At 49.5% G+C, this 20,198-nt stretch overlaps 1 protein-coding gene across 2 annotated transcripts in view; it reads left to right on the top strand.

Moving 5' to 3' along the window:
- Positions 1-17,967, top strand: part of QSOX2 (quiescin sulfhydryl oxidase 2) — a 60,147-nt gene extending 42,180 nt beyond the window's left edge. For both annotated transcript variants that reach the window (XM_066580506.1, XM_066580505.1), the window contains exons 11-12: positions 4,329-4,517; positions 11,782-17,967. In XM_066580506.1, coding sequence (XP_066436603.1) covers positions 4,329-4,517; positions 11,782-12,281 — 689 coding nt within the window. In that variant the 3' untranslated portion in view covers positions 12,282-17,967. The remainder of the gene's footprint in view (positions 1-4,328; positions 4,518-11,781) is intronic.
- Positions 17,968-20,198: the final 2,231 nt, after the last annotated feature.

The raw sequence follows: 20,198 nt of genomic DNA, 5'->3' as shown, positions 1-20,198 counted from the left end.
AATAAGAAAAATGTTCCCAAACAAAGGCATGTACCAGGATTTAAAAAGTGAAATAAAGGGGTATTTATGCCTATTTTAGGGTCCAAAGTGTGCGAAACGCACAAAACTCACACTTAACTTGCGAGACAGAAAGACTGCTGCAAGTCCTCTTTTTAGGCAATATCACCCATTGTTTCCTAAGGGAGGCAAAAATCACGTCGCACATACCTTGTGTGAATGCAATGCAATTTTTGCCATGAAAGTGGTTGTCCACTTATAAACTATTGATGGCCTATCCTCAGGATAGGTCATCAATAGCAGATTGTTGGAGGGTCCATTACTCGGGCCCCTGCCAATCCGCTGTCACCAGGCTGATGCACTTGTGTACTGAGTTGATTTCTATAGGAAGCAAACAGGTCCGTTCTTACTGTAGTGGCCAGACTTGGTATTGCAGGCCAAGTTTCCAATGGAATGAATAAGTAGAAAGGTGAAGAGAGAAGAAGAAAAACAGAAAAGAAAGAAAAAGGGGGTGGAGCTACCCAAGTGGGTGGCGCGATTTGGAAAAATTATAGGTCATTAGGATGGTGGGTCTTGAAAAAAAAAAAAACCTAGTTGTTCGGGGGCAGCCAACCCAATGACTGTCGCACTGGCAGGTGAGACTATTCTTATGGTATACCATGCACATATGAACAGCTAACACAAGGTGTATCCCCAGCTATAACTGAGGAAGGGGTGTTGCCCCGAAATGCATCTTTATGCTGATTTAAAACAAAACGGAGAAGCTGAGCTTACCTTTTGTATTATACTGAACTTTATATTTCGGTCAGCTGCGCCTACACCCATCACATTTTTTTTCTTCACTTATCCATTGAAATGAATGGGAGCTTTGCCTGCAGTACCATGCCTGGCCACTGCAGTAAGAACGGAGCTGTCTGCTTCCTATTGAAATCAGCTAAGTACACAAGTGCATCAGCCTGGTGACAGCGGATTGGCACTCTGGCTCAGTGAACAGCTGATTGCTGGAGGTCCCAGACAATGGATCCTCCACCAATCTGCTATTGTTGAACCATCCTGAGGATAGGCCATTGATAGTTTTATAACCAGTCAATCCCCCTTAAAATGTATTTTTTCCTTATGTTCTGCGATGCGTTTTTCTCACAAAACACATCGCACACACAGCAAAATCGTATCTTTAAAAGTGCGATACCAGTCCGAGTCTCTCGGACCAATATTGCACTCACCCATGTAAATGCGGCCTTATGGTGCTTTTACACACGCAGGTAGCACTCGGGATTTACTGCCAGACTGAACCTGACTTACCGTTATTTCAGATTGCAAGTCCAAGTACAGCCCAGCAATTGATAGTAAAGTGTAGACATTACTTGTGGCCAAATGCACTTGTGTACTCGCACCCCTACGGTATGTAATGGTCCTTGTTAACAATGTGTCACAGAAAGGGAAATATAAAGACAAATCACTGGAAACAGCCATATACTTACTGACACCGGAGGGCAAACATGTGCCCCACTTCAGCATGCAGGCAGCCATACTGCCAAATGAGGGAGGCAATTACACCTGTGAGGGAGACCTGATGAGACAGCCACTCACACAGCCTCTTAATATAGAGGGGGGGTAGCTGTTTGGGGTATACTCCCACACAGAGTGGATACAAAGTGTCAGACCATCCTGATACATGTAGGTCACCATGCAGACCAGCAACCTATTAATGACGCCATACTAGTTCAGCTGGCTGCCCTGCACCTCAAAAAGTGAACCACATTGGCACTGCCACCCTGGGCTTCCCTGCGTTTAAAGCCGCACTGCATGTGAATAATACATAGTAAATGCAAGGTATTAGTTGGATTTTGGCCAAAATACTTAAGCTCACAAGCCAATCGTCAAGGCTCCTCACGTTTTGTGAGTCCCCACACTAATATAAATGTATCACAGAACGGGAAATAAAAAAAACAGTCAATCACTGGAAATGGCCATATACTTACTGACACAGGAGGGCAAACGTGTGCCTCAGCATGCAGGCACCCATACTGCGAAATGAGGGAGCCAGTTACACCTGTGGAGGACACCGATGAGACAGCCATCGATAGACCGCCACCGTGTGAGTGGCTGTCTCATCGGTGTCCTCCACAGGTGTAATTGGCTCTCTCATTTGGCAGTATGGCTGCCTGCATGCTGAGGTTGGTGCACAGGTATGCCCTCCTGTGTCAGTAAAGTATATAGCCGTTTCCAGTGGTCCTTGCTAACAACTGTCGTTTAGGCTGGGGCTATGTGGACCTTTTGTGGCACTACTTTCCAGATTTAAAGGGGTTGTCCAGTTATATGACAACATCCACCCTCTAGAGGGGACAACATGTGGTCCCAGTGTTTGTTGTGGCAGATGGTGTCACCAAAAGTCACCTGACCGCTGCAGCCAATCTCGGGTGACCTCCAGTGACATCATCTGGGACAATAGCAGGACTGCAGTTCTGTATCGTAGTGGTAGAGGACAGGTAAGTTACGGCTCCTTTTGTTGTTTTAGCACAGTGGCCCTTATAGGGGGAATGTCGCTTGGTAACGGACAACCCCTTTAACTATTGAGTGACAGAATCAGTTCACATGAGAGATCTTAGTTGCATACATCCACAGTATTCCCCTGGAGTGCGGCTACAAAAAGTCTCCATCCAGACCCAGCCTTACGGTCAGATATTTAAAGGAACACTCCAGGCAAACCTGATATTTTTATAATGTGTCCAGTTCCGGTTCCTCGGGGGTGGAGCCTGATACAGGGATTCTTTCTATGATGGTGCTGGCCTTATGTCGTGCTCAGGCCCTGCACTGGGCATTACACAATGTCCGGTTTGCATGGAGTGTTCAGTTTAGGAATTAGTTGTGTCTTTGGCCTTTTAATCAATACCCATTTTATCGGCATATGGTGTTTTTACACTTCGGACACCGGGCTCTCTGTACTGTAAGGCTGGATACAGCGTTTGGGCAGGTGTGGTGCCCGCCGCAGGCCCTCGTTCATGCCTCTGGCTGGCCATTTCCCTATCTCCACCATCAAACCTATTTTGTCTCTGCTGAAACACACACCTTTGTTCTCGAATCCTGATCCTCTCTGTCCAGCTCGGCTTTCCCTCATCCATTTCTGATAAGACTCAGCAAAACATTACTGCTGCAAGAGTGTTAAATATTGATTTGAGTAAAGTGGGCAGTGGCTCTGTGCCAAGCCATTAGGTGGAAAACAAGCTGCCCGCCGCATGTGCCAGTGCTGCCCATTATGGTACACTAGTATGTTGTTCCAGTTTACAGGGCCTCATTAGCATCCACAAAGGACTCGCTGCAGAAATTACATCTATGTTAAAGGGGAACGTCGCACGTCCTTTGCTTTATGTATAGTGTAGCAATATTTAATATTTTCTGCTCCTTTCACACCCAAAGTGAAAATGTTGCTAGTTACTACTTGGTGCTGCAGGCGTTGATTTAACCTGACGACATGGCTCTAAACTGCAACAGTCATGCTCTCCCATAATGCACTGCATTCTTGTAACAGGAAACCAGCAACTTTGATTTTGAATGGAAAAAAAAAAACATGTCGTTCGAAATTGTTACTATAAAATTACTCAATATATCTACTTGACATGTATAACATGTAGCTTTATACCGTATATGATGACTTACCCCTTAAAGTGTACTTGCACTTTTTAGAATAAGTTGCTGCATGGACATGAGCAAAAATGCCATTGTATGGCATCACCAGTTCTCCCTTCTATAGGCTGCATCTCTAATTTTTAGCTTTCCCTGAGCTGATGGGTGTAGACTGCTGCTATGATGTCTCTATACAATGTACACACAGAGAAGAGATCCTGCTCTCTAAGCTAATGGGTGCAGACTGCTTCTATAATATCTCCTACACATTGTACACACAGAAGAGCAGGATCTCTTATCTATCTCTGAGCTGGTAGGTGTAGACTGCTGCTATGATGTCTCTATACAATGCACACACAGAGAAGAGATCCCGCTCTCTAAGCTGATGGCTGCAGACTGCTGCTATAATGTCTCCTACACATTGTACACATAGAAGAGCAGGATCTCTTATCTATCCCTGAGCTGGTGGGTGTAGACTGCTGCTATAATGTCTCCATAAACTACACACATGCTCATAAGTAACATAAACATGGAGGACATTATACAGCAGTACTGAGCAGTGCAGATGTGAATCCAGTAGTTGTGAGTCAGTAAACACTTGCTATTAGCTGCAGCAGCATCTGTAAGAGTTGTGTGTATCAGACTGTGTACAGCTTGGGAATATTTTCATTTATTACAATATTTTCCATGACTCCGTTTCTCTGTAGAGTTTGAAGGAGACGCTCAGGCCGTGCTGAAAACCATAAGACGATACATTAGGGAATTTTTCGGATGTCGCGAATGCGCACAGCACTTTGAGTCTATGGCCAAGGAGTCGATGGACAGTGTGAAAACAGCAGAGGAGGCGGCGCTTTGGCTGTGGAAAAGACACAATGTGGTCAACAAGAGACTTGCTGGTGAGTAGAGACTTATAGGGGAGAATACGTGTTGGCTTGGCTCTCCTCCCTACATAAGATATATGGATTATATAATACACTGCGACAATAATTAAGGGAACAAACACTAAACTCACAGATCTTGATTTTGATGAATGAAATATTCAAATTGAAGATCTTTACTGATATAACTTATGTGATTCTTTGAGAAGAAAATGATGTCTCAGCGGTCAGTGGAAACCAAAATCCTCATCTAGGTGAGGGCTGGAATCTAATCACCCGGAAAATCAATTTGTGTGAGTTTCGGCAACTGGTAATATGACTGCAGTGTGTATAGCCCCCACGTGCCTGTATGAACTCCTGATGACGTCTGGGCATGCTACCAGTGAGGTGGCGAATGGTGTCCTGGTGCATCTCCTCCCTGACTAGTGTGTATGGTCCCCACGTGCCTGTGTGTCTTCCTGATGAGATCTGGCCATGCTCTCGGTGAGATGGTGGATAGTGTGTCCTGGCGGATCTCCTCCCGGACCAGTGTGTATGCCCCCTGTGCCTGTGTGCCTTCCTGATGAGATCTGGCCATGCTCTCGGTGAGATGGTGGATAGTGTGTCCTGGAGGATCTCCTCCCGGACTAGTGTGTATGGCCCCCACGTGCCTGTATGTACTCCTAATGACGCCTGGGCATGCTCTGGGTGAGATAGCGAATAGTGTCCTGGCGGATCTCCTCCCCACGTGTGCGTGTGTGCGTGTGTGTCCCCCACATGCCTGTATGTCGTCCTGATGACATCTGGGCATGCTCCCCGTGAGATGGTGGATAGTGTGCCCTGGTGTATCTCCTCCCAGACCAGTGTGTATGGCCCCCACGTGCCTGTATGTCCTCCTGATGACATCTGGCCATGCTCCCGGTGAGATGGTGGATAGTGTGTCCTTGCGGATCTCCTCCCGGTCTAGTGTGTATGGTCCCCACGTGCCTGTATGTCCTCCTGATGACATCTGGGCATGCTCCGGGTGAGATGGTGGATGGTGTCCTGGCGGATCTCCTCCCGGACTAGTGTGAATGGTCCCCACGTGCCTGTATGTCCTCCTGATGATGTCTGGGCATGCTCAAGGTGAGATTGTGGATGGTGTCCTGGCGGATCTTCTCCTGGACCTGGATCAGGGCATCGGTGAGCTCCTGGGCAGTTTATGGTGCTACATGGCGGCACTCCTACAGAATGTCTCAGAGGTTTTCAATTGGACTCAGGTCTGAGAAATGTAAGGGCCAGTCAATAGTATTTATGCCTTCATCATCTAGGGACTGCCTACACACTCGGACCTCATGTTCTGGCCCACAGTACCAGCGGAAAGACTGGCAATAGCTCTTGAGGATTTAATCCTGGTATCTGGCAGCAGGCAGGGTACCGTTGGGTATCTCATATAGGTTTGTGTGACCCTCAAAGGATATGTTTCCATGCGCCATCACTGACCCATTGCTAAACTGGTCACCCTGGATAATGTGGCAGGTAGCATAATGTCATACTGCATCTCCAGACCTTTTTGCATTTGTTACATGTACTCTGTTTCGAGCTGCATTGTACTGGGTTGCGTGCACAGATCCCACCACAGGACCTCGGGCCCTCAAACCACCCTTTGTGGAGTCCATTTCTGACAGTTTTGTCAGGAACATGCAGGCCGGTAACCCACTGAAGGCCATCTTGTTGCTCTTCTACGTCCCTGTCCAGCTTTCCACGTGTAACGGCCCATGTCCTGGTATCTGCTCCGTGCTCGAGACTGTGCGGGAGACTCAACAACTTGTAACGGTACGTATAGATGTTCCATCCTGGAGGAGCCGGACTACCTGTACAATCCGATTGGGCAGCAGATAGCCCTCCTGTACCGGTAGTGACAAGGACACCGGCAAAACTAAAGAGGAATCTTCTCCATTTCCTGTATGGAGGTGCCTGCTGTCCCTCTCTGGCGCCCCTGTTGTCGCTTTTCTTTGCACCCAAGCAGTTGAAATGGATTCGCCATCGCTTCTGCTTCCTAAGGGCCCTTTAATATGGAATAATTATTCCGTTTATCACTAGATGGCAGGAATCTGAATGCTGATTGTTCCGTGTGAACGCGGCCAGCGACTCAACCGCAAACAATAATTCATTCACGTCTTGCAGGTATAAAAATCAAACAACGATCGGCCCGAGTAAACAGGTAATCCTTCATCTATGAATGACTGCCTGTTTACTGTGAATGAAGGTGGGCGGCCGGGAGCGACCTCCAGCCCGCTCTGCCTCCATTCACTGCGCGATCATTGCTCCTGTGTGAATTTATCACGGAGACGTGGCAAATTGTGGCAACTTGGCGCAATTTAAGCCGCACTCCTTTCTCGGACAAGTCAGAAAAACTGTCCTAAAGTGTCTAAAAACAGAAGACCGTTTTCTGACGTAATTTGCTCTAGAAAACTGTCATATATTGAATAGTGAATGAGCCCCAACGACTCTCTCCCTCTTATACCCTGGCCCCTTCACCCGGTTTCCTCCGCTGTCTCCTGTGCATGTATAACGGTGATCACATGAAGTGGATTTGCTGCGGATCTTCCCCGGAGGAGAAAAATCTGTGTCAAAATCCGCACCAGATTTCACGTCTTCGAAGGGTTTAAATCTACTACAGATCCGCACCAAAACGCTTTGACCAGATGTTACTTTAAAGTCTCTGGTGGGACACAGACATGGCTACAAAGTGCTTTGGCTTTTGGGGTTCAGGGGCTTATTTCCCCCTTCTTGCCTGAAAAGCAGCACGCTCGGTTTAGGATTTTTTTGCTGGCGTTTCTCCAATAGTTCTCACTGTAGGGCTTCAGAAATTTCAGAAAAAAAGTACTACAGAAAAAAAAAACCTCACTCAAAACGCAACTGCATACCCGAGTTTGCCATGTAATCTAAGCGGCGGCCTGTGGCCTTGTATGCAGTGGAAATACTATGTGCTTCGGATACTTTATTTGTCTTGTATGATAAAACTTTGAATAAAAATTGATTTGAAAAAAAAAAATGCAACTGCATCTCGCTCCCCCTCCTCCGTCTCTGAACGCCCAGCTATTTGTGCACTACTGCGCCCACTTTGTCACTGACTGGCTATCCATGCACTACTGTGCCCCCCCCCCCCCCCCCTCCAGTCACTGATCAGGGGTGCGCAGTAGTAGGTAGTCAATAACTTGTGGGGGGGTTGCAACTGATGCATTAATGCCTATCATTCAGAAACTATGGGAGCGGCAGTAGTGCATTAGCAGCCAGTCAGTGACTGGTGGAGGGCAGTGGTACGTGGGCAGCCGGTCAGTGACTGGGGAAGGGCAGTGGTACGTGGGCAGCTGCTCAGTGACTGGGGGTGGGCAGTGGTACGTGGGCAGCTGGTCAGTGACTGGGGGTGGGCAGTGGTACGTGGGCAGCCGCTCAGTGACTGGGGGGAGGGCAGTGGTACGTGGGCAGCCGCTCAGTGACTGGGGGGAGGGCAGTGGTACGTGGGCAGCCGCTCAGTGACTGGGGGAGGGCAGTGGTGGTACGTGGGCAGCCGCTCAGTGACTGGGGGAGGGCAGTGGTGGTACGTGGGCAGCCGCTCAGTGACTGGGGGAGGGCAGTGGTGGTACGTGGGCAGCCGCTCAGTGACTGGGGGAGGGCAGTGGTACGTGGGCAGCCGCTCAGTGACTGGGCGAGGGCAGTGGTACGTGGGCAGCCGCTCAGTGACTGGGGGAGGGCAGTGGTACGTGGGCAGCCGCTCAGTGACTGGGGGAGGGCAGTGGTACGTGGGCAGCCGCTCAGTGACTGGGGGGAGGGCAGTGGTACGTGGGCAGCCGCTCAGTGACTGGGGGGAGGGCAGTGGTACGTGGGCAGCCGCTTAGTGACTGGGGGAGGGCAGTGGTACGTGGGCAGCCGCTTAGTGACTGGGGGAGGGCAGTGGTACGTGGGCAGCGGCTCAGTGACTGTGGGAGGGCAGTGGTACGTGGGCAGCGACTCAGTGACTGGGGGAGGGCAGTGGTACGTGGGCAGCGGCTCAGTGACTGGGGGAGGGCAGTGGTACGTGGGCAGCGGCTCAGTGACTGGGGGAGGGCAGTGGTACGTGGGCAGCGGCTCAGTGACTGGGGGAGGGCAGTGGTACGTGGGCAGCCGCTCAGTGACTGGGGGAGGGCAGTGGTACGTGGGCAGCCGCTCAGTGACTGGGGGAGGGCAGTGGTACGTGGGCAGCCGCTCAGTGACTGGGGGAGGGCAGTGGTACGTGGGCAGCCGCTCAGTGACTGGGGGAGGGCAGTGGTACGTGGGCAGCCGCTCAGTGACTGGGGGAGGGCAGTGGTACGTGGGCAGCCGCTCTGTGACTGGGGGAGGGCAGTGGTACGTGGGCAGCGGCTCAGTGACTGGGGGAGGGCAGTGGTACGTGGGCAGCGGCTCAGTGACTCAGTGACTGGGGGGAGGGCAGTGGTACGCGGGCAGCCGGTCAGTGACTGGGGGGAGGGCAGTGGTACGCGGGCAGCCGTGCAGTGACTGGGGGGAGGGCAGTGGTACGCGGGCAGCCGTGCAGTGCCTGGGGGGAGGGCAGTGGTACGCGGGCAGCCGTGCAGTGCCTGGGGGGAGGGCAGTGGTACGCGGGCAGCCGTGCAGTGCCTGGGAGAGGGCAGTGGTACGCGGGCAGCCGTGCAGTGCCTGGGAGAGGGCAGTGGTACGCGGGCAGCCGTGCAGTACCTGGGAGAGGGCAGTGGCACGCGGGCAGCCGGTCAGTGACTGGGGGAGAGGGCAGTGGCACGCGGGCAGCCGGTCAGTGACTGGGGGAGAGGGCAGTGGCACGCGGGCAGCCGGTCAGTGACTGGGGGAGAGGGCAGTGGCACGCGGGCAGCCGGTCAGTGACTGGGGGAGAGGGCAGTGGTACGCGGGCAGCCGGTCAGTGACTGGGGGAGAGGGCAGTGGTACGCGGGCAGCCGGTCAGTGACTGGGGGAGAGGGCAGTGGTACGCGGGCAGCCGGTCAGTGACTGGGGGGAGGGCAGTGGTACGCGGGCAGCCGGTCAGTGACTGGGGGGAGGGCAGTGGTACGCGGGCAGCCGGTCAGTGACTGGGGGGAGGGCAGTGGTACGCGGGCAGCCGGTCAGTGACTGGGGGGGAGGGCAGTGGTACGCGGGCAGCCGGTCAGTGACTGGGGGGGAGGGCAGTGGTACGCGGGCAGCCGGTCAGTGACTGGGGGGGAGGGCAGTGGTACGCGGGCAGCCGGTCAGTGACTGGGGGGGAGGGCAGTGGTACGCGGGCAGCCGGTCAGTGACTGGGGGGGAGGGCAGTGGTACGCGGGCAGCCGGTCAGTGACTGGGGGGAGGGCAGTGGTACGTGGGCAGCCGTGCAGTGCCTGGGGGGAGGGCAGTGGTACGCGGGCCGGCCGTGCAGTGCCTGGGAGAGGGCAGTGGCACGCGGGGCGGCCGGCCAGTGACTGGTGGGGAGGGCAGTGGCACGCGAGGCGGCCGGCCAGTGTCTGGTGGGGAGGGCAGTGGCACGCGGGGCGGCCGGCCAGTGACTGGTGGGGAGGGCAGTGGTACACTGGCGGCCGGTTACTGATCATGGAGCCTTTTCTCTTCAGTATTTCGTGCTGCATGATGAATGTTGACTGATGATTCAGTAATGAGTGTCGCCGCTGCGCACATTCATCCAGGGACATGATTCATTTCTGTGGTGTCTGCTGTCTTAGGAGGACAGAGATCTATGATGATAATATGTGCTTATATCCGTGTGCCGCGTGTGCAGGAGATTTAGTGGAGGTGGGGATTTTTTTTTCATGTTACTTGCTGCTAAATGCATAAATAATGACATTTGCGCTTTTGCTGCCGGATCAGAAGGGGATTGGAGGGTTTGGCTTGGCTTTTATGAAAAGTGTTTAGTTGGGGTGATGAGAGAACAATAAATCGATGTGTAAGACGATATCCACACAGAACATACATGGTGGTTCATCAAATGGTCGCATGTTCAGAAGACACATGAAGCCTCACACATACTACACAGGCCCAAAGATAAAGACCAATGTCCACCGAGGTCTGTAGGTTGTCCGTTTTCTCCTATTCTACAGTAGTTTGCCCATACATTTTTAGCAATAGTCAATATATTACCTTTCTTCCCCTGAAGCTCCAGCTGCATATAACTCACCTCCATCATGATTCAGCACTGCGCCCCCTGCTGGTAGTCAGAAAGCTATGTCTACTGCTGTGTGCAGCTTCCTGTTCCTGCAGAATGGGAAAACGGGGCAGGTACCATCCGCTGATGCCAGGAATGGTTTGTGGTCCCTTCTGGTGGGACAGATTTTGTTAAATGTGGCTGGTTCTAAGCTGGAAGCGCCTGGCTGCTGAAAACATACAGAGCTGGGAGAACAACCAAGAATGTTCATCATGGTGGCTTGGTTTTGTCCAAGACTTTCCTGAGGTACATTCATATGGCCATGTTTTCTTTCCATCTCTGTACTCCTTGCGCGAAAGTAACTCCAAAGAATGTGTTTAAGGACTCGGACTGAATGCAGTGTAATGCTGCATTTGGCCTGTGGGAGTGCTGTTGAGGAATTGAACACTTGTTGAGATGCTCTCCAGTAGATTACAGCTGATCGATAGTGGTCGCCGGTTACTTTTCAGAGACCTTTCTTACAAAAAGTGATTGCTCAACTAGGACAAACCTTAAAGGGCTGTCTCATGAAAACAACCCCTGCCTATATGTCCTACTAGGGCGTATGGAGATCATAGAGAGGTCCCCTGCTCTGAGCCATGATAGAGAGCTGCTCAGTACAATCTGCTCCAGTTCTGCTACACTAGATCCATCCTTATAATGCATCTCTCCATGGAGATGCCCAGATGGCCGCCTCTTCTGCCGTCGGCATTAGTTGTTTGCGGGGAGCATGGTCCGCAATCATACAAACCTGTAGGAGAACTTAAAGTGACCCTCTGGTTTAAGGACAAAATTTCATCCTGGAGGGTGGAGGGGTATCTTGCCTGTACTTTTTCTCTTCCTGGCCCTTTTGTTCCACCAGTTCTGGTTCCGTTTTCAGGTGGTCAAGATGGCCACTGCCACCTTCAGACCACCGAAGCATCTATAGTGCCTTGGTAGAGTTGGGACAACCAATGCACGGTGTCCCTACTTTCAGAGCATTTTACCTTGCCCATTCGATAAAGAATGTTGGCGGCCTGAAAACGAAGCACGGAACCAATGGGTCACTTTAAGAAACGTACAATTGTTTTTGGTCGCAACATTCGCTTACACGATCCCAGTCGCATCCCATTTACATTTTCTCCTGGACTTCTTTCCATCTAGGTGCTCCAAGTGAGGATCCAAAAAGCCCCAAGGTAGAGTGGCCAACGCCGGACCTGTGCCCTGCCTGTCACGAGGAGATAAACGGGCTGCACAACTGGAACGAAAAGGAAGTCTTCGCTTTCCTCAAGCGTCACTACGGTATCAAAGAGATCTCCCTACAGTACGCCGATCCTAACAGTGACCACCCTGAAACAGAGGATGGGAAGAAGGACAACCTTCACACCAAGGATCCCAGACAGAACCAGCCTCCCGACCAGCCGATTGTTAAACCAGACTTCATGAAGAAGTTAGTCCAACCCATGGAAAAGGAAAAAATCTCTGACCATCGAGACGGCCTCAAGACGTCCGTCAGCTTCCTGGGGCTGGGCTTCTCCAACATAGACATGAGCCTGTGCGTGGTGCTCTACATCACCTCCTCCTTATTTTTAACAATTATGTATTTCTTTTTCAGAGTTCGATCGAAAAGATGGAAAATCAGATATAACCGGCCCTATGTATAACTTTATTACTATGTTTTTATTTGTGTTTGTTTTTTTATGCTCCCAATTGACCATCTGACTGCCCAGAGTTTTTGTACAAATTGTTTTATTATGTGTATGTTTGATCAGGGACATGCGTGTCTGTGTGTTAAAAAGGGGGTTGTGTGAGATTAGATGTGAGGCGAGGGGCACACTTTAAAAAAACTGTTTTTTATCCAGAAAGGCAAACGTCTTTTCATACATATGCAGTGTGGCGGCCATTTTTCATATCCTCAAAAAAAAAAAACTGAAACGGGCCCAATTTTTTTTTCTCTGCACCTCTCAAAAAAAATGGACGCCCCACGTGTGGCAAAAAATGTTGTCCTTATTCTCATCTTCATTGACTTTAATCGGTGACTCTCGTTGCCACTGCGGTTATCTCTCCCCATAGAGAGGCCGCCACGGAAACTGGGAAAGAATTAATATGCCGCGGCTTTAAATTCCGTGTGGCATGTCCATTTCGGTGCTGCTTGGCCGCAACGGATCGGTCACAGCAGGTGGAAGAGATTTTTAGCAAATCTCGTCCACTTTGTTGGCTAAGCCCAGGATAAAAGCCGCAGGCGCAATTTCTGCGATTATCGCTAAAAACTTGTTCAAACAACCGCAAATGAACGATAATAGTTGCGTGTAAATGCTACGATTGTGCACTTTCTAGCTGAACGATGATTTTTTGGTGAGTTTAAAATCCATCAGTTAGACTGGGTTCTTGGCGGAAATCTCGTGGTTTGGCCGCAGCGAAAAACCTCAAGATTTCCGCCAGGAGAACCGCTGCCTCAAACCCCGCAGTGGTTTTGAAGCGGTCTGGCCGCTCGCTATTCCGCTGTGGTCGGTGCTCCCATAGAGGAGAGCGCGGCCACAGCGGGGGGAAAAAAAGAATGGACATGCTGCGGTCGGCAAATCAGCAGATTTGCCGTCCCGTGTGCACGAGATTTCTGAGAAATCTCGTCCACATGGCTGGCTAATCCTGGGATTAGCGGCCGCATGCAGATTTGCCGCGGCAAATTCGCCCCGTGTGAACCTAGCCTTAGACTGCAGGCTGTTATCTCCACGGGAGCTGGAGATTACATTGTATTCTCTCAGCAGCTCTTATGAAAACAATAGAGCTGACTGTCGCGCTCAGACCAGCTGCTGGGCATGGTAGACAACACCTGGAGGCTCATTTACACACAAATGAAGTTAATAAAGCATTAATGGACATTAGTGTCCATTAACAGTTTATGCAAAATGATCGCTAAAACTGTTAATCTTTCCATCGATCGTCTCTGCGTGTAAATGGGGCTTAACGAGAATTAGTTCGCTTCTTGGTCGTCATTCATTTTGTGCAGAGATAAAAATCATTGTTCGCTCGTTACTGCGTGTAAACAGCGATCATTCAGTTCACATTCACTGGTACAGTGAATGTGAACGATACGCACATGAAATTGTGACTGATTTTTCTCTCTGGCATCATTTACTACTGCGAACAATTTTATCTTTCCATGTAAAAGGGCTCTCAATCTCTCCCCACCTTCTCGTTACTCTAAAGTGAAACAATACCCTCCTCCCCCCACAGAATAATATCGGACGGGGTGCGGCCGCTGTGGAGTCGTGGTATTAATTGAATGGAATAAAGCAAACTAGTGTGCCGGGAGCCTAAGAGGGACTTATTGCTCCAGGTTTAGCACCACTCCTGACTATAGGATGGGACTGGTATTGCAGCTCAGACCAAAGCCGCAATACCGCCAACGGCTCATAGACAAGAGTGGCGCTAATTTTGGAGGAAGAGAGTCCGTTTTCTAATCTCGCTCACCCTTTTTAATACACATTATAAGCCTTTTGTTTCTAAAAACTGTGCTGCTGCGAAGGAGCTGGTGCTGGCCCACAAAGCAAACTTGGTCTAAACAGCTTCTTGGTCATTCATAGAACACATTTTTGGGATGCGCCCTCACAGTCACTATGGGGAGGGTCCATAATCCCAGCATTGGAGTCCTTTGTGCTACTATGGGAATGTCGGCCAGCGCTGTTCAAGTTCAACATGACCAAGCCCAGCCATAGCCATACACTAGTGACCAAATGCCATAGGGAAGCCCCGTTACGTCTACCCCCATTCCTGGCCCCACTGATCTAATTAGACACAGTCCATCTTCATGGGGACCTTTAATGAAAAATTAACACAAGCGTATTTCTTCATGCAACGTTCGGTTGCGTAAAAAAAGCAGTGAGGAGGAGATTGATTGGACCGGTGGCAGATCATGTGACGCGCCGCTTCATAAATTTTCACTGGGACTGCCATCGTTGGCGGAGTACAAGCGCTCGGCCATATCCGTCAGCCCCATTGAAATTAATGGAGAGGTGGGGGTGCATGTGCAGCTTCTGCCTAAATCACTGCGGATGGGAGAAGCGACTCCACAGTGACAAGAAGAGGGGGCGTTCTTGGGATCGGTGTGGCGCGACCGCGCTGTACCACCACTTAATTGGGCAGAGGGCTGTAAAGTGGGTCGTCTCAGTGCCTGTGCGGTTAACCCTTTATGGGCATTTTCTTGATACCTCTCTTTAAAGTGGACCATGAGCCAATCTGTATGTACTTGACTATTAAGGGCGTATTTACATGGCGAGTTTCACATGTGATCTGTGTGCGTTGCGAGATGCCCAGAAATCGCACATGGGGGGGGACATTGTTTTCAGTGTGAGAGCAAAAAATTGCACCGTGTCTTATTTTTGGACCTTTTGTTCAAGGGGTATTCCACCTAAAATGCTCTTCTGACATATCGGAGCACGTCATCTGTGGGGGGTAAAGAGGCCACGGTGCTATAAACAGAGGCCAATAGGTATTTTACGGAAATCTCAGAGCAGTGCCAATCTCTAACACAACCGTCCTGATGGCGCTGTGTTGTGTCAGATAGACCCAGTGTCAATATGAAGCGCTTCAGTCGCCCCAGTATTGTACTTGTCTAACTTTAGGTGGATTTGCCCTTTAACATGTTATCGTCTTGCCAAGTACAGGCCCAAAGGAAGCCCTTTTTAAGTGTACCCAGAGTTCTTAAAGGGAACCTATCACCAGGTTCATGCTGCCTGAACAACGGGCAGCACCACCCAGGACAGGGCTGCCCGTGTGTGCTATCTCCTCCCCGCCTGCAGTGTCACCACGCTCTCCCCGTTTTTTGTGTATAGGGGCAGAGCTGTCACTCCGCATGCTGCGGGTTGGAAGAGACTGGTGCAGCCCACCTCTTTAACTAACACCTCCACGGGACAATGGGCATACCTGTCCCGGGCTGCCCATTGTTCGGGTGGCCTAATGGTAAACCTATATGTTCTCAGATATCCGCGGGGCACAGCGCCCCTCTACATGTATGTTTGGACCCAAATGGCCATGTTATCAGTTCATTTAGCCAAATCCCCCAACTTAAGAGGACTGTGTTCATTCTGGTCTGCTCAATGCTAAAACACTGGATTAAATGGTTTGCGCATGCTCAGCCTTGTAACAATACCCCTTGTGGGCGGAGGAGACGAGCGGACCCTCGGGGGCGGGATTTGACGGATTACAGACCGTTACAGTGTGATTATAAAAACATGGCTGCTTTCTTCCAGGAACAGCGCTACACTTTTTTTTTACAGGTTGGTAGCTCCGCTGCAGATGAGATGAGCTGCAATACCAGACACAACCCATGGATGGGTGTGGCGCTGTTTTTCTAATCTGGGATCACCCTTTTAAAGATTGTCCACCTTTTGAACACATTTTACATACAGAAGTAATCTACATTTAAAGGGGTTGTACCAGAATTACAAGTCATCCCAAATCCACAGGACAGGGAATAACTTGCTGCTAGCCCCACTCAATCCTAAGAGCGAGGGTCCTGTGTCCCCCCTCTTCTCTTTACTGCGGGGATGCTTCCCCCACCCACGGTGATATCGCATTGAATGAAGTGTTCGCCATACATGCACGGTCAGCACTCCATTCATTTCAATAGGGCTGACTGAAACTGCGGGGAGAGCATTGAGAAGAGGGGGACACAGGACCCCCACAGATCAGCAAGCTGATCCCTTGTCCTGTGGAGGGGGGATAACTTGTGATTCTTGTACAACCCCTTTAAAGTTGGGTAACTTTCTGGAAATACAATGCTTTACTGTTGTACTGATCCTGCTTTACTATTTTATACTTCGGAGCTGCATTCACTCTGCTGCAGGCTTCAGAGCTGAATTCTCCCAGCATTCCCTGCTGGCTCATGGTCTGCACTGAATTTATTTTGATGATTTGCATTCTGGGAAGTGTCATCTCTACACCATGAGCTATACAGTCATCTGATGTAAGGAAAACCTAAAGCTCTGTATTGTAGGAGCTCAGCTTCTGGTGCGGAGCCAGCACCAAATGATGGACTTTCCTGGACACTATTGTGCCCAGGAAAATGCTATTTGGCACGATAGGACCCCAACTGACCCTACTGCAGTCGATTGAGCGTTGCTCCTGAGAGTTATCTTCTGGCACTTGTGTTCTCACTGAGCTGAACAATGAAATAGTTAAATGCAGGAAGAGGCCCAAGCTGTTAGTTGTGAGTCTGCCAAGAAGTTTTGTGACTCTTTTTAATGACAATAAGCAGAATAGTGAGTGCAGCTCTGGAGTATAACACAGGTTGTAACTCGGGATAAATACAGGACAAGTAATGTATGTACACAGTGACTCCACAAGCAGAATAGTGAGTGCAGCTCTGGAGTATAATACAGGATGTAACTCAGGATCTGTACAGGATAAGTAATGTATGTACACAGTGACTCCAACAACAGCATAGTGAGTGCAGCTCTGGAGAATAATACAGGATGTAACTCAAGATCAGTGCAGGATAAGTAATGTATATACACAGTGACTCCACCAGCAGAATAGTAAGTGCAGCTCTGGGCTATAATACAGGATGTAACTCAGGATTAGTACAGGATAAGTAATGTATGTACACAGTGACTCCACCAGCAGAATAGTGAGTGCAGCTCTGGAGTATAATACAGGATAAGTAATGTATGTACACAGTGACTCCACCAGCAGAATAGCGATTGCAGCTCTGGAGTATAATACAGGATGTAACACAGAATCAGTCCTGATAAGTAATGTATGTACACAGGGACTCCACCAGCAGAATAGTGAGTGCAGCTCTGGAGTATAATACAGGATGTAACCCTGGATCAGTACAGGATAAGTAATGTATGTACACAGTAACTCCACCAACTGAACGGTGATTGCAGCTCTGGAGTATAATACAGGATAAGTAATGTATGTACACAGTGACTCCACTAGCAGAATAGTGAGTGCAGCTCTGGAGTATAATACAGGATGTAACTCAGGATCACTGTAAAATAAGTAATATAATATAGTTACTAATTTACTCAGTTTATGTATGGCCTGTAAAATGGTGCTCAAAGTTGAACATCTTTTAAAAAGTCTTGGTCACTCAGATCCCAGGGACTTATTTTGTAAGGAAGACACGATAGCAAAATACCTCTGGTTCATCTATCTAATGGGCCCGCTTTGGAAGGGGGTGGGGGACACCCACTATAAACCCAATTTGCTGTGTATAGCAAAGTCTCTGTCCACCATCGTCATAACTCAAATATCTTCAGGTCTGGGAACTTCCTAAACTTTTCCACACACAAAAGTATGACAAGTATCCATGTTGGTTGGTAATAAAGGTTTTCTAAAAATCTATGTTGTGTGTTTGCTGTGTTGGTTGCAGGTTATGACTTGGTGTGAAATAGCTCTGTGGATTACAAGTCTTGTTGTACATTCTACCTAGCTATATCAACTATGACAATACTCCCTGTTCTGACTAGTGTGGATTCAGTGTTATCATAGGGATGTAAAGTCAATGTAAATAGTGGCATTTATATAGGCATTAAAGGGGTTGGTTGGCCAGTTATAAACTACCGATGGCCTATTCTCAGGACAGGTCATCAATAGTAGATTGGCGGGTGTCCAGATTTCAGGACCCCCACTGATCTGCTGTTTGCTGACCAGTGCAATATGTTGATTTCTTACTGTATTGGCCTAGCATAGTATTACAGAACAGGTTCATATTCACTTTAATGCATGCAATACCAGTCATGGCCACTAAAGTAAAAACAGAGCTGTCTGCTTCCTGCAGAAATCATATCAGTGCAAGAGCTTGCTGGCTTTGACGAGCAACAGTCGTTCAGTGAATGGAGGTGGAGCATGCCGGAGAACTCTTCCAGTCGTCGCCATTCATTGTGAACAGGCAGTTCTGGTCCTGTGGTTACACGGAACAACTATTGGTCAAAATTGTTTGTTTGAGTGATTTTTCGTCTAATGGTTGACCCATGTAAAGGCCCATTTAGACCCAACAATTCTCACTCAAAAATCGCTCAAAGCCGTCTTTTGAGCAAGAATCGTTGGGTCTAACCGCAAGCCCATTGTACAGTTTGGGTCTCAGCAGGATACCGCTGATACTATTGTTTCAGCTGGTATCCCGCTCAGAGAACACAGCCCGAGTATGAAGAAGACACAGCTCCGTTCTGCATATCCCGCTCGAAACGCTCAGCTGTATACCAGCTGAGCGCTCCGTGAACACAGCCGGAGTATGCAGAAGACAGCGCTCCAGCTGTGTTTTGCATACCCCACTCCGAGCGCTCAGCTGGATACCAGCTGTGCGCTTCGTGAACACAGCAGGACTATGCAGAAGATAGCGCTCCAGCTGTCTTCTGTATACCCCGCTTGGAGCGCTCAGCTGTATATGATTCCCAATGTCTTATTTTCCTTATTTCACAGGTTTCAACTGCAACTGTGGCATCTGAAGGAGTCCCAGTTGTAGGGGAAAACATCACCTTAGTGTGACGTAGCCACTGGCAGAGCCAGTCTGTGTCTAAGACCCAGCAGCTCTACTATATCTGTGGGCACCAGGCAATCATGTGATCACCGGGACCAATAGAGGAAAGGGCATTGCTGCTACCTCTATTCTTTACATAGCGCTATAGCCTGCAAAGGAAAAGGCAGAAGTGGTTAAAAAACGCTTTTCCCTTCTCCTCCTGGTCCTCGGCTGCGTATAACAGGAGAACCCAACCTGCTCCTGCTAGATTGTAGCAGCTGTAATCCCACGCTATATTTTTTTACTACGGCGTGGAATCAAAAGCCCAGGACCAAGTGCCATATATTTACAGCACTTGGTCTTAAACAGGCTAAGGGGTTCTTTGTTAGACTGGTCCCCCCATAAAAAGCTGCACAGGATGTCTTGCTGAAAGCTCGCCATGCAGACCAACTGCAGTACAGAGAAGATTTCAGAAAGGCAGGTACGGGCAGATGCCGGCTGGGCACAGGGTCAGATTCCGCATGCGGAATTCAACCTGCCCGTGTGCAGCCGGCCTAAGGGTTCAATTTTCCTGCAGTGCCTCCACAGGGGAAATAAAGTATTACATGGAGCCCATTGAAATTAATAGGCCGTCTACAGGATGGAAGCAGTGTCAGACTGGGGTGAAGTGCCCACCAGTAAAATTCTTTCTGGGGTCCGACTGTGCAGCTACAAGCACATATTGCCTGATCCCCATTCGCAAATTCCTCATTGCTGCATTCTCCATATATTTCAATAGATAGCTGCATGTGCTTGTTGCTCTGTTCCCATTGAAGAGTATGGAGAATGACGCTGGCTGGAATTGGTAGTCTCCCATTTACTCAACAGGTGTAGATCCTGTGCGCAGCTTGTACTGAGGGGTTGGGGGCCCACCTTGGCTAGAGCCCACTGGAAGATTCACCTGTACCCCTGTGGGCTGGTCCGAGCCTGCATGGAGGCGCTACATCCAGTTTCGCTATTTGAGAAGTGATGAAAGCCCTGAACATGGCTCCTATTAACTCTGCATTTCCTAATAGAATATTTATAAAATAGACCGCCCTAAAGTGCCGGACCACCTGTAGCCCACTAAAACTGAACC

The sequence above is a fragment of the Eleutherodactylus coqui genome, chromosome 10, assembly GCF_035609145.1.
Source record: "Eleutherodactylus coqui strain aEleCoq1 chromosome 10, aEleCoq1.hap1, whole genome shotgun sequence".
Lineage (NCBI taxonomy): Eukaryota > Metazoa > Chordata > Amphibia > Anura > Eleutherodactylidae > Eleutherodactylus > Eleutherodactylus coqui.
This window is presented reverse-complemented; position numbering and strand designations above follow the sequence as displayed.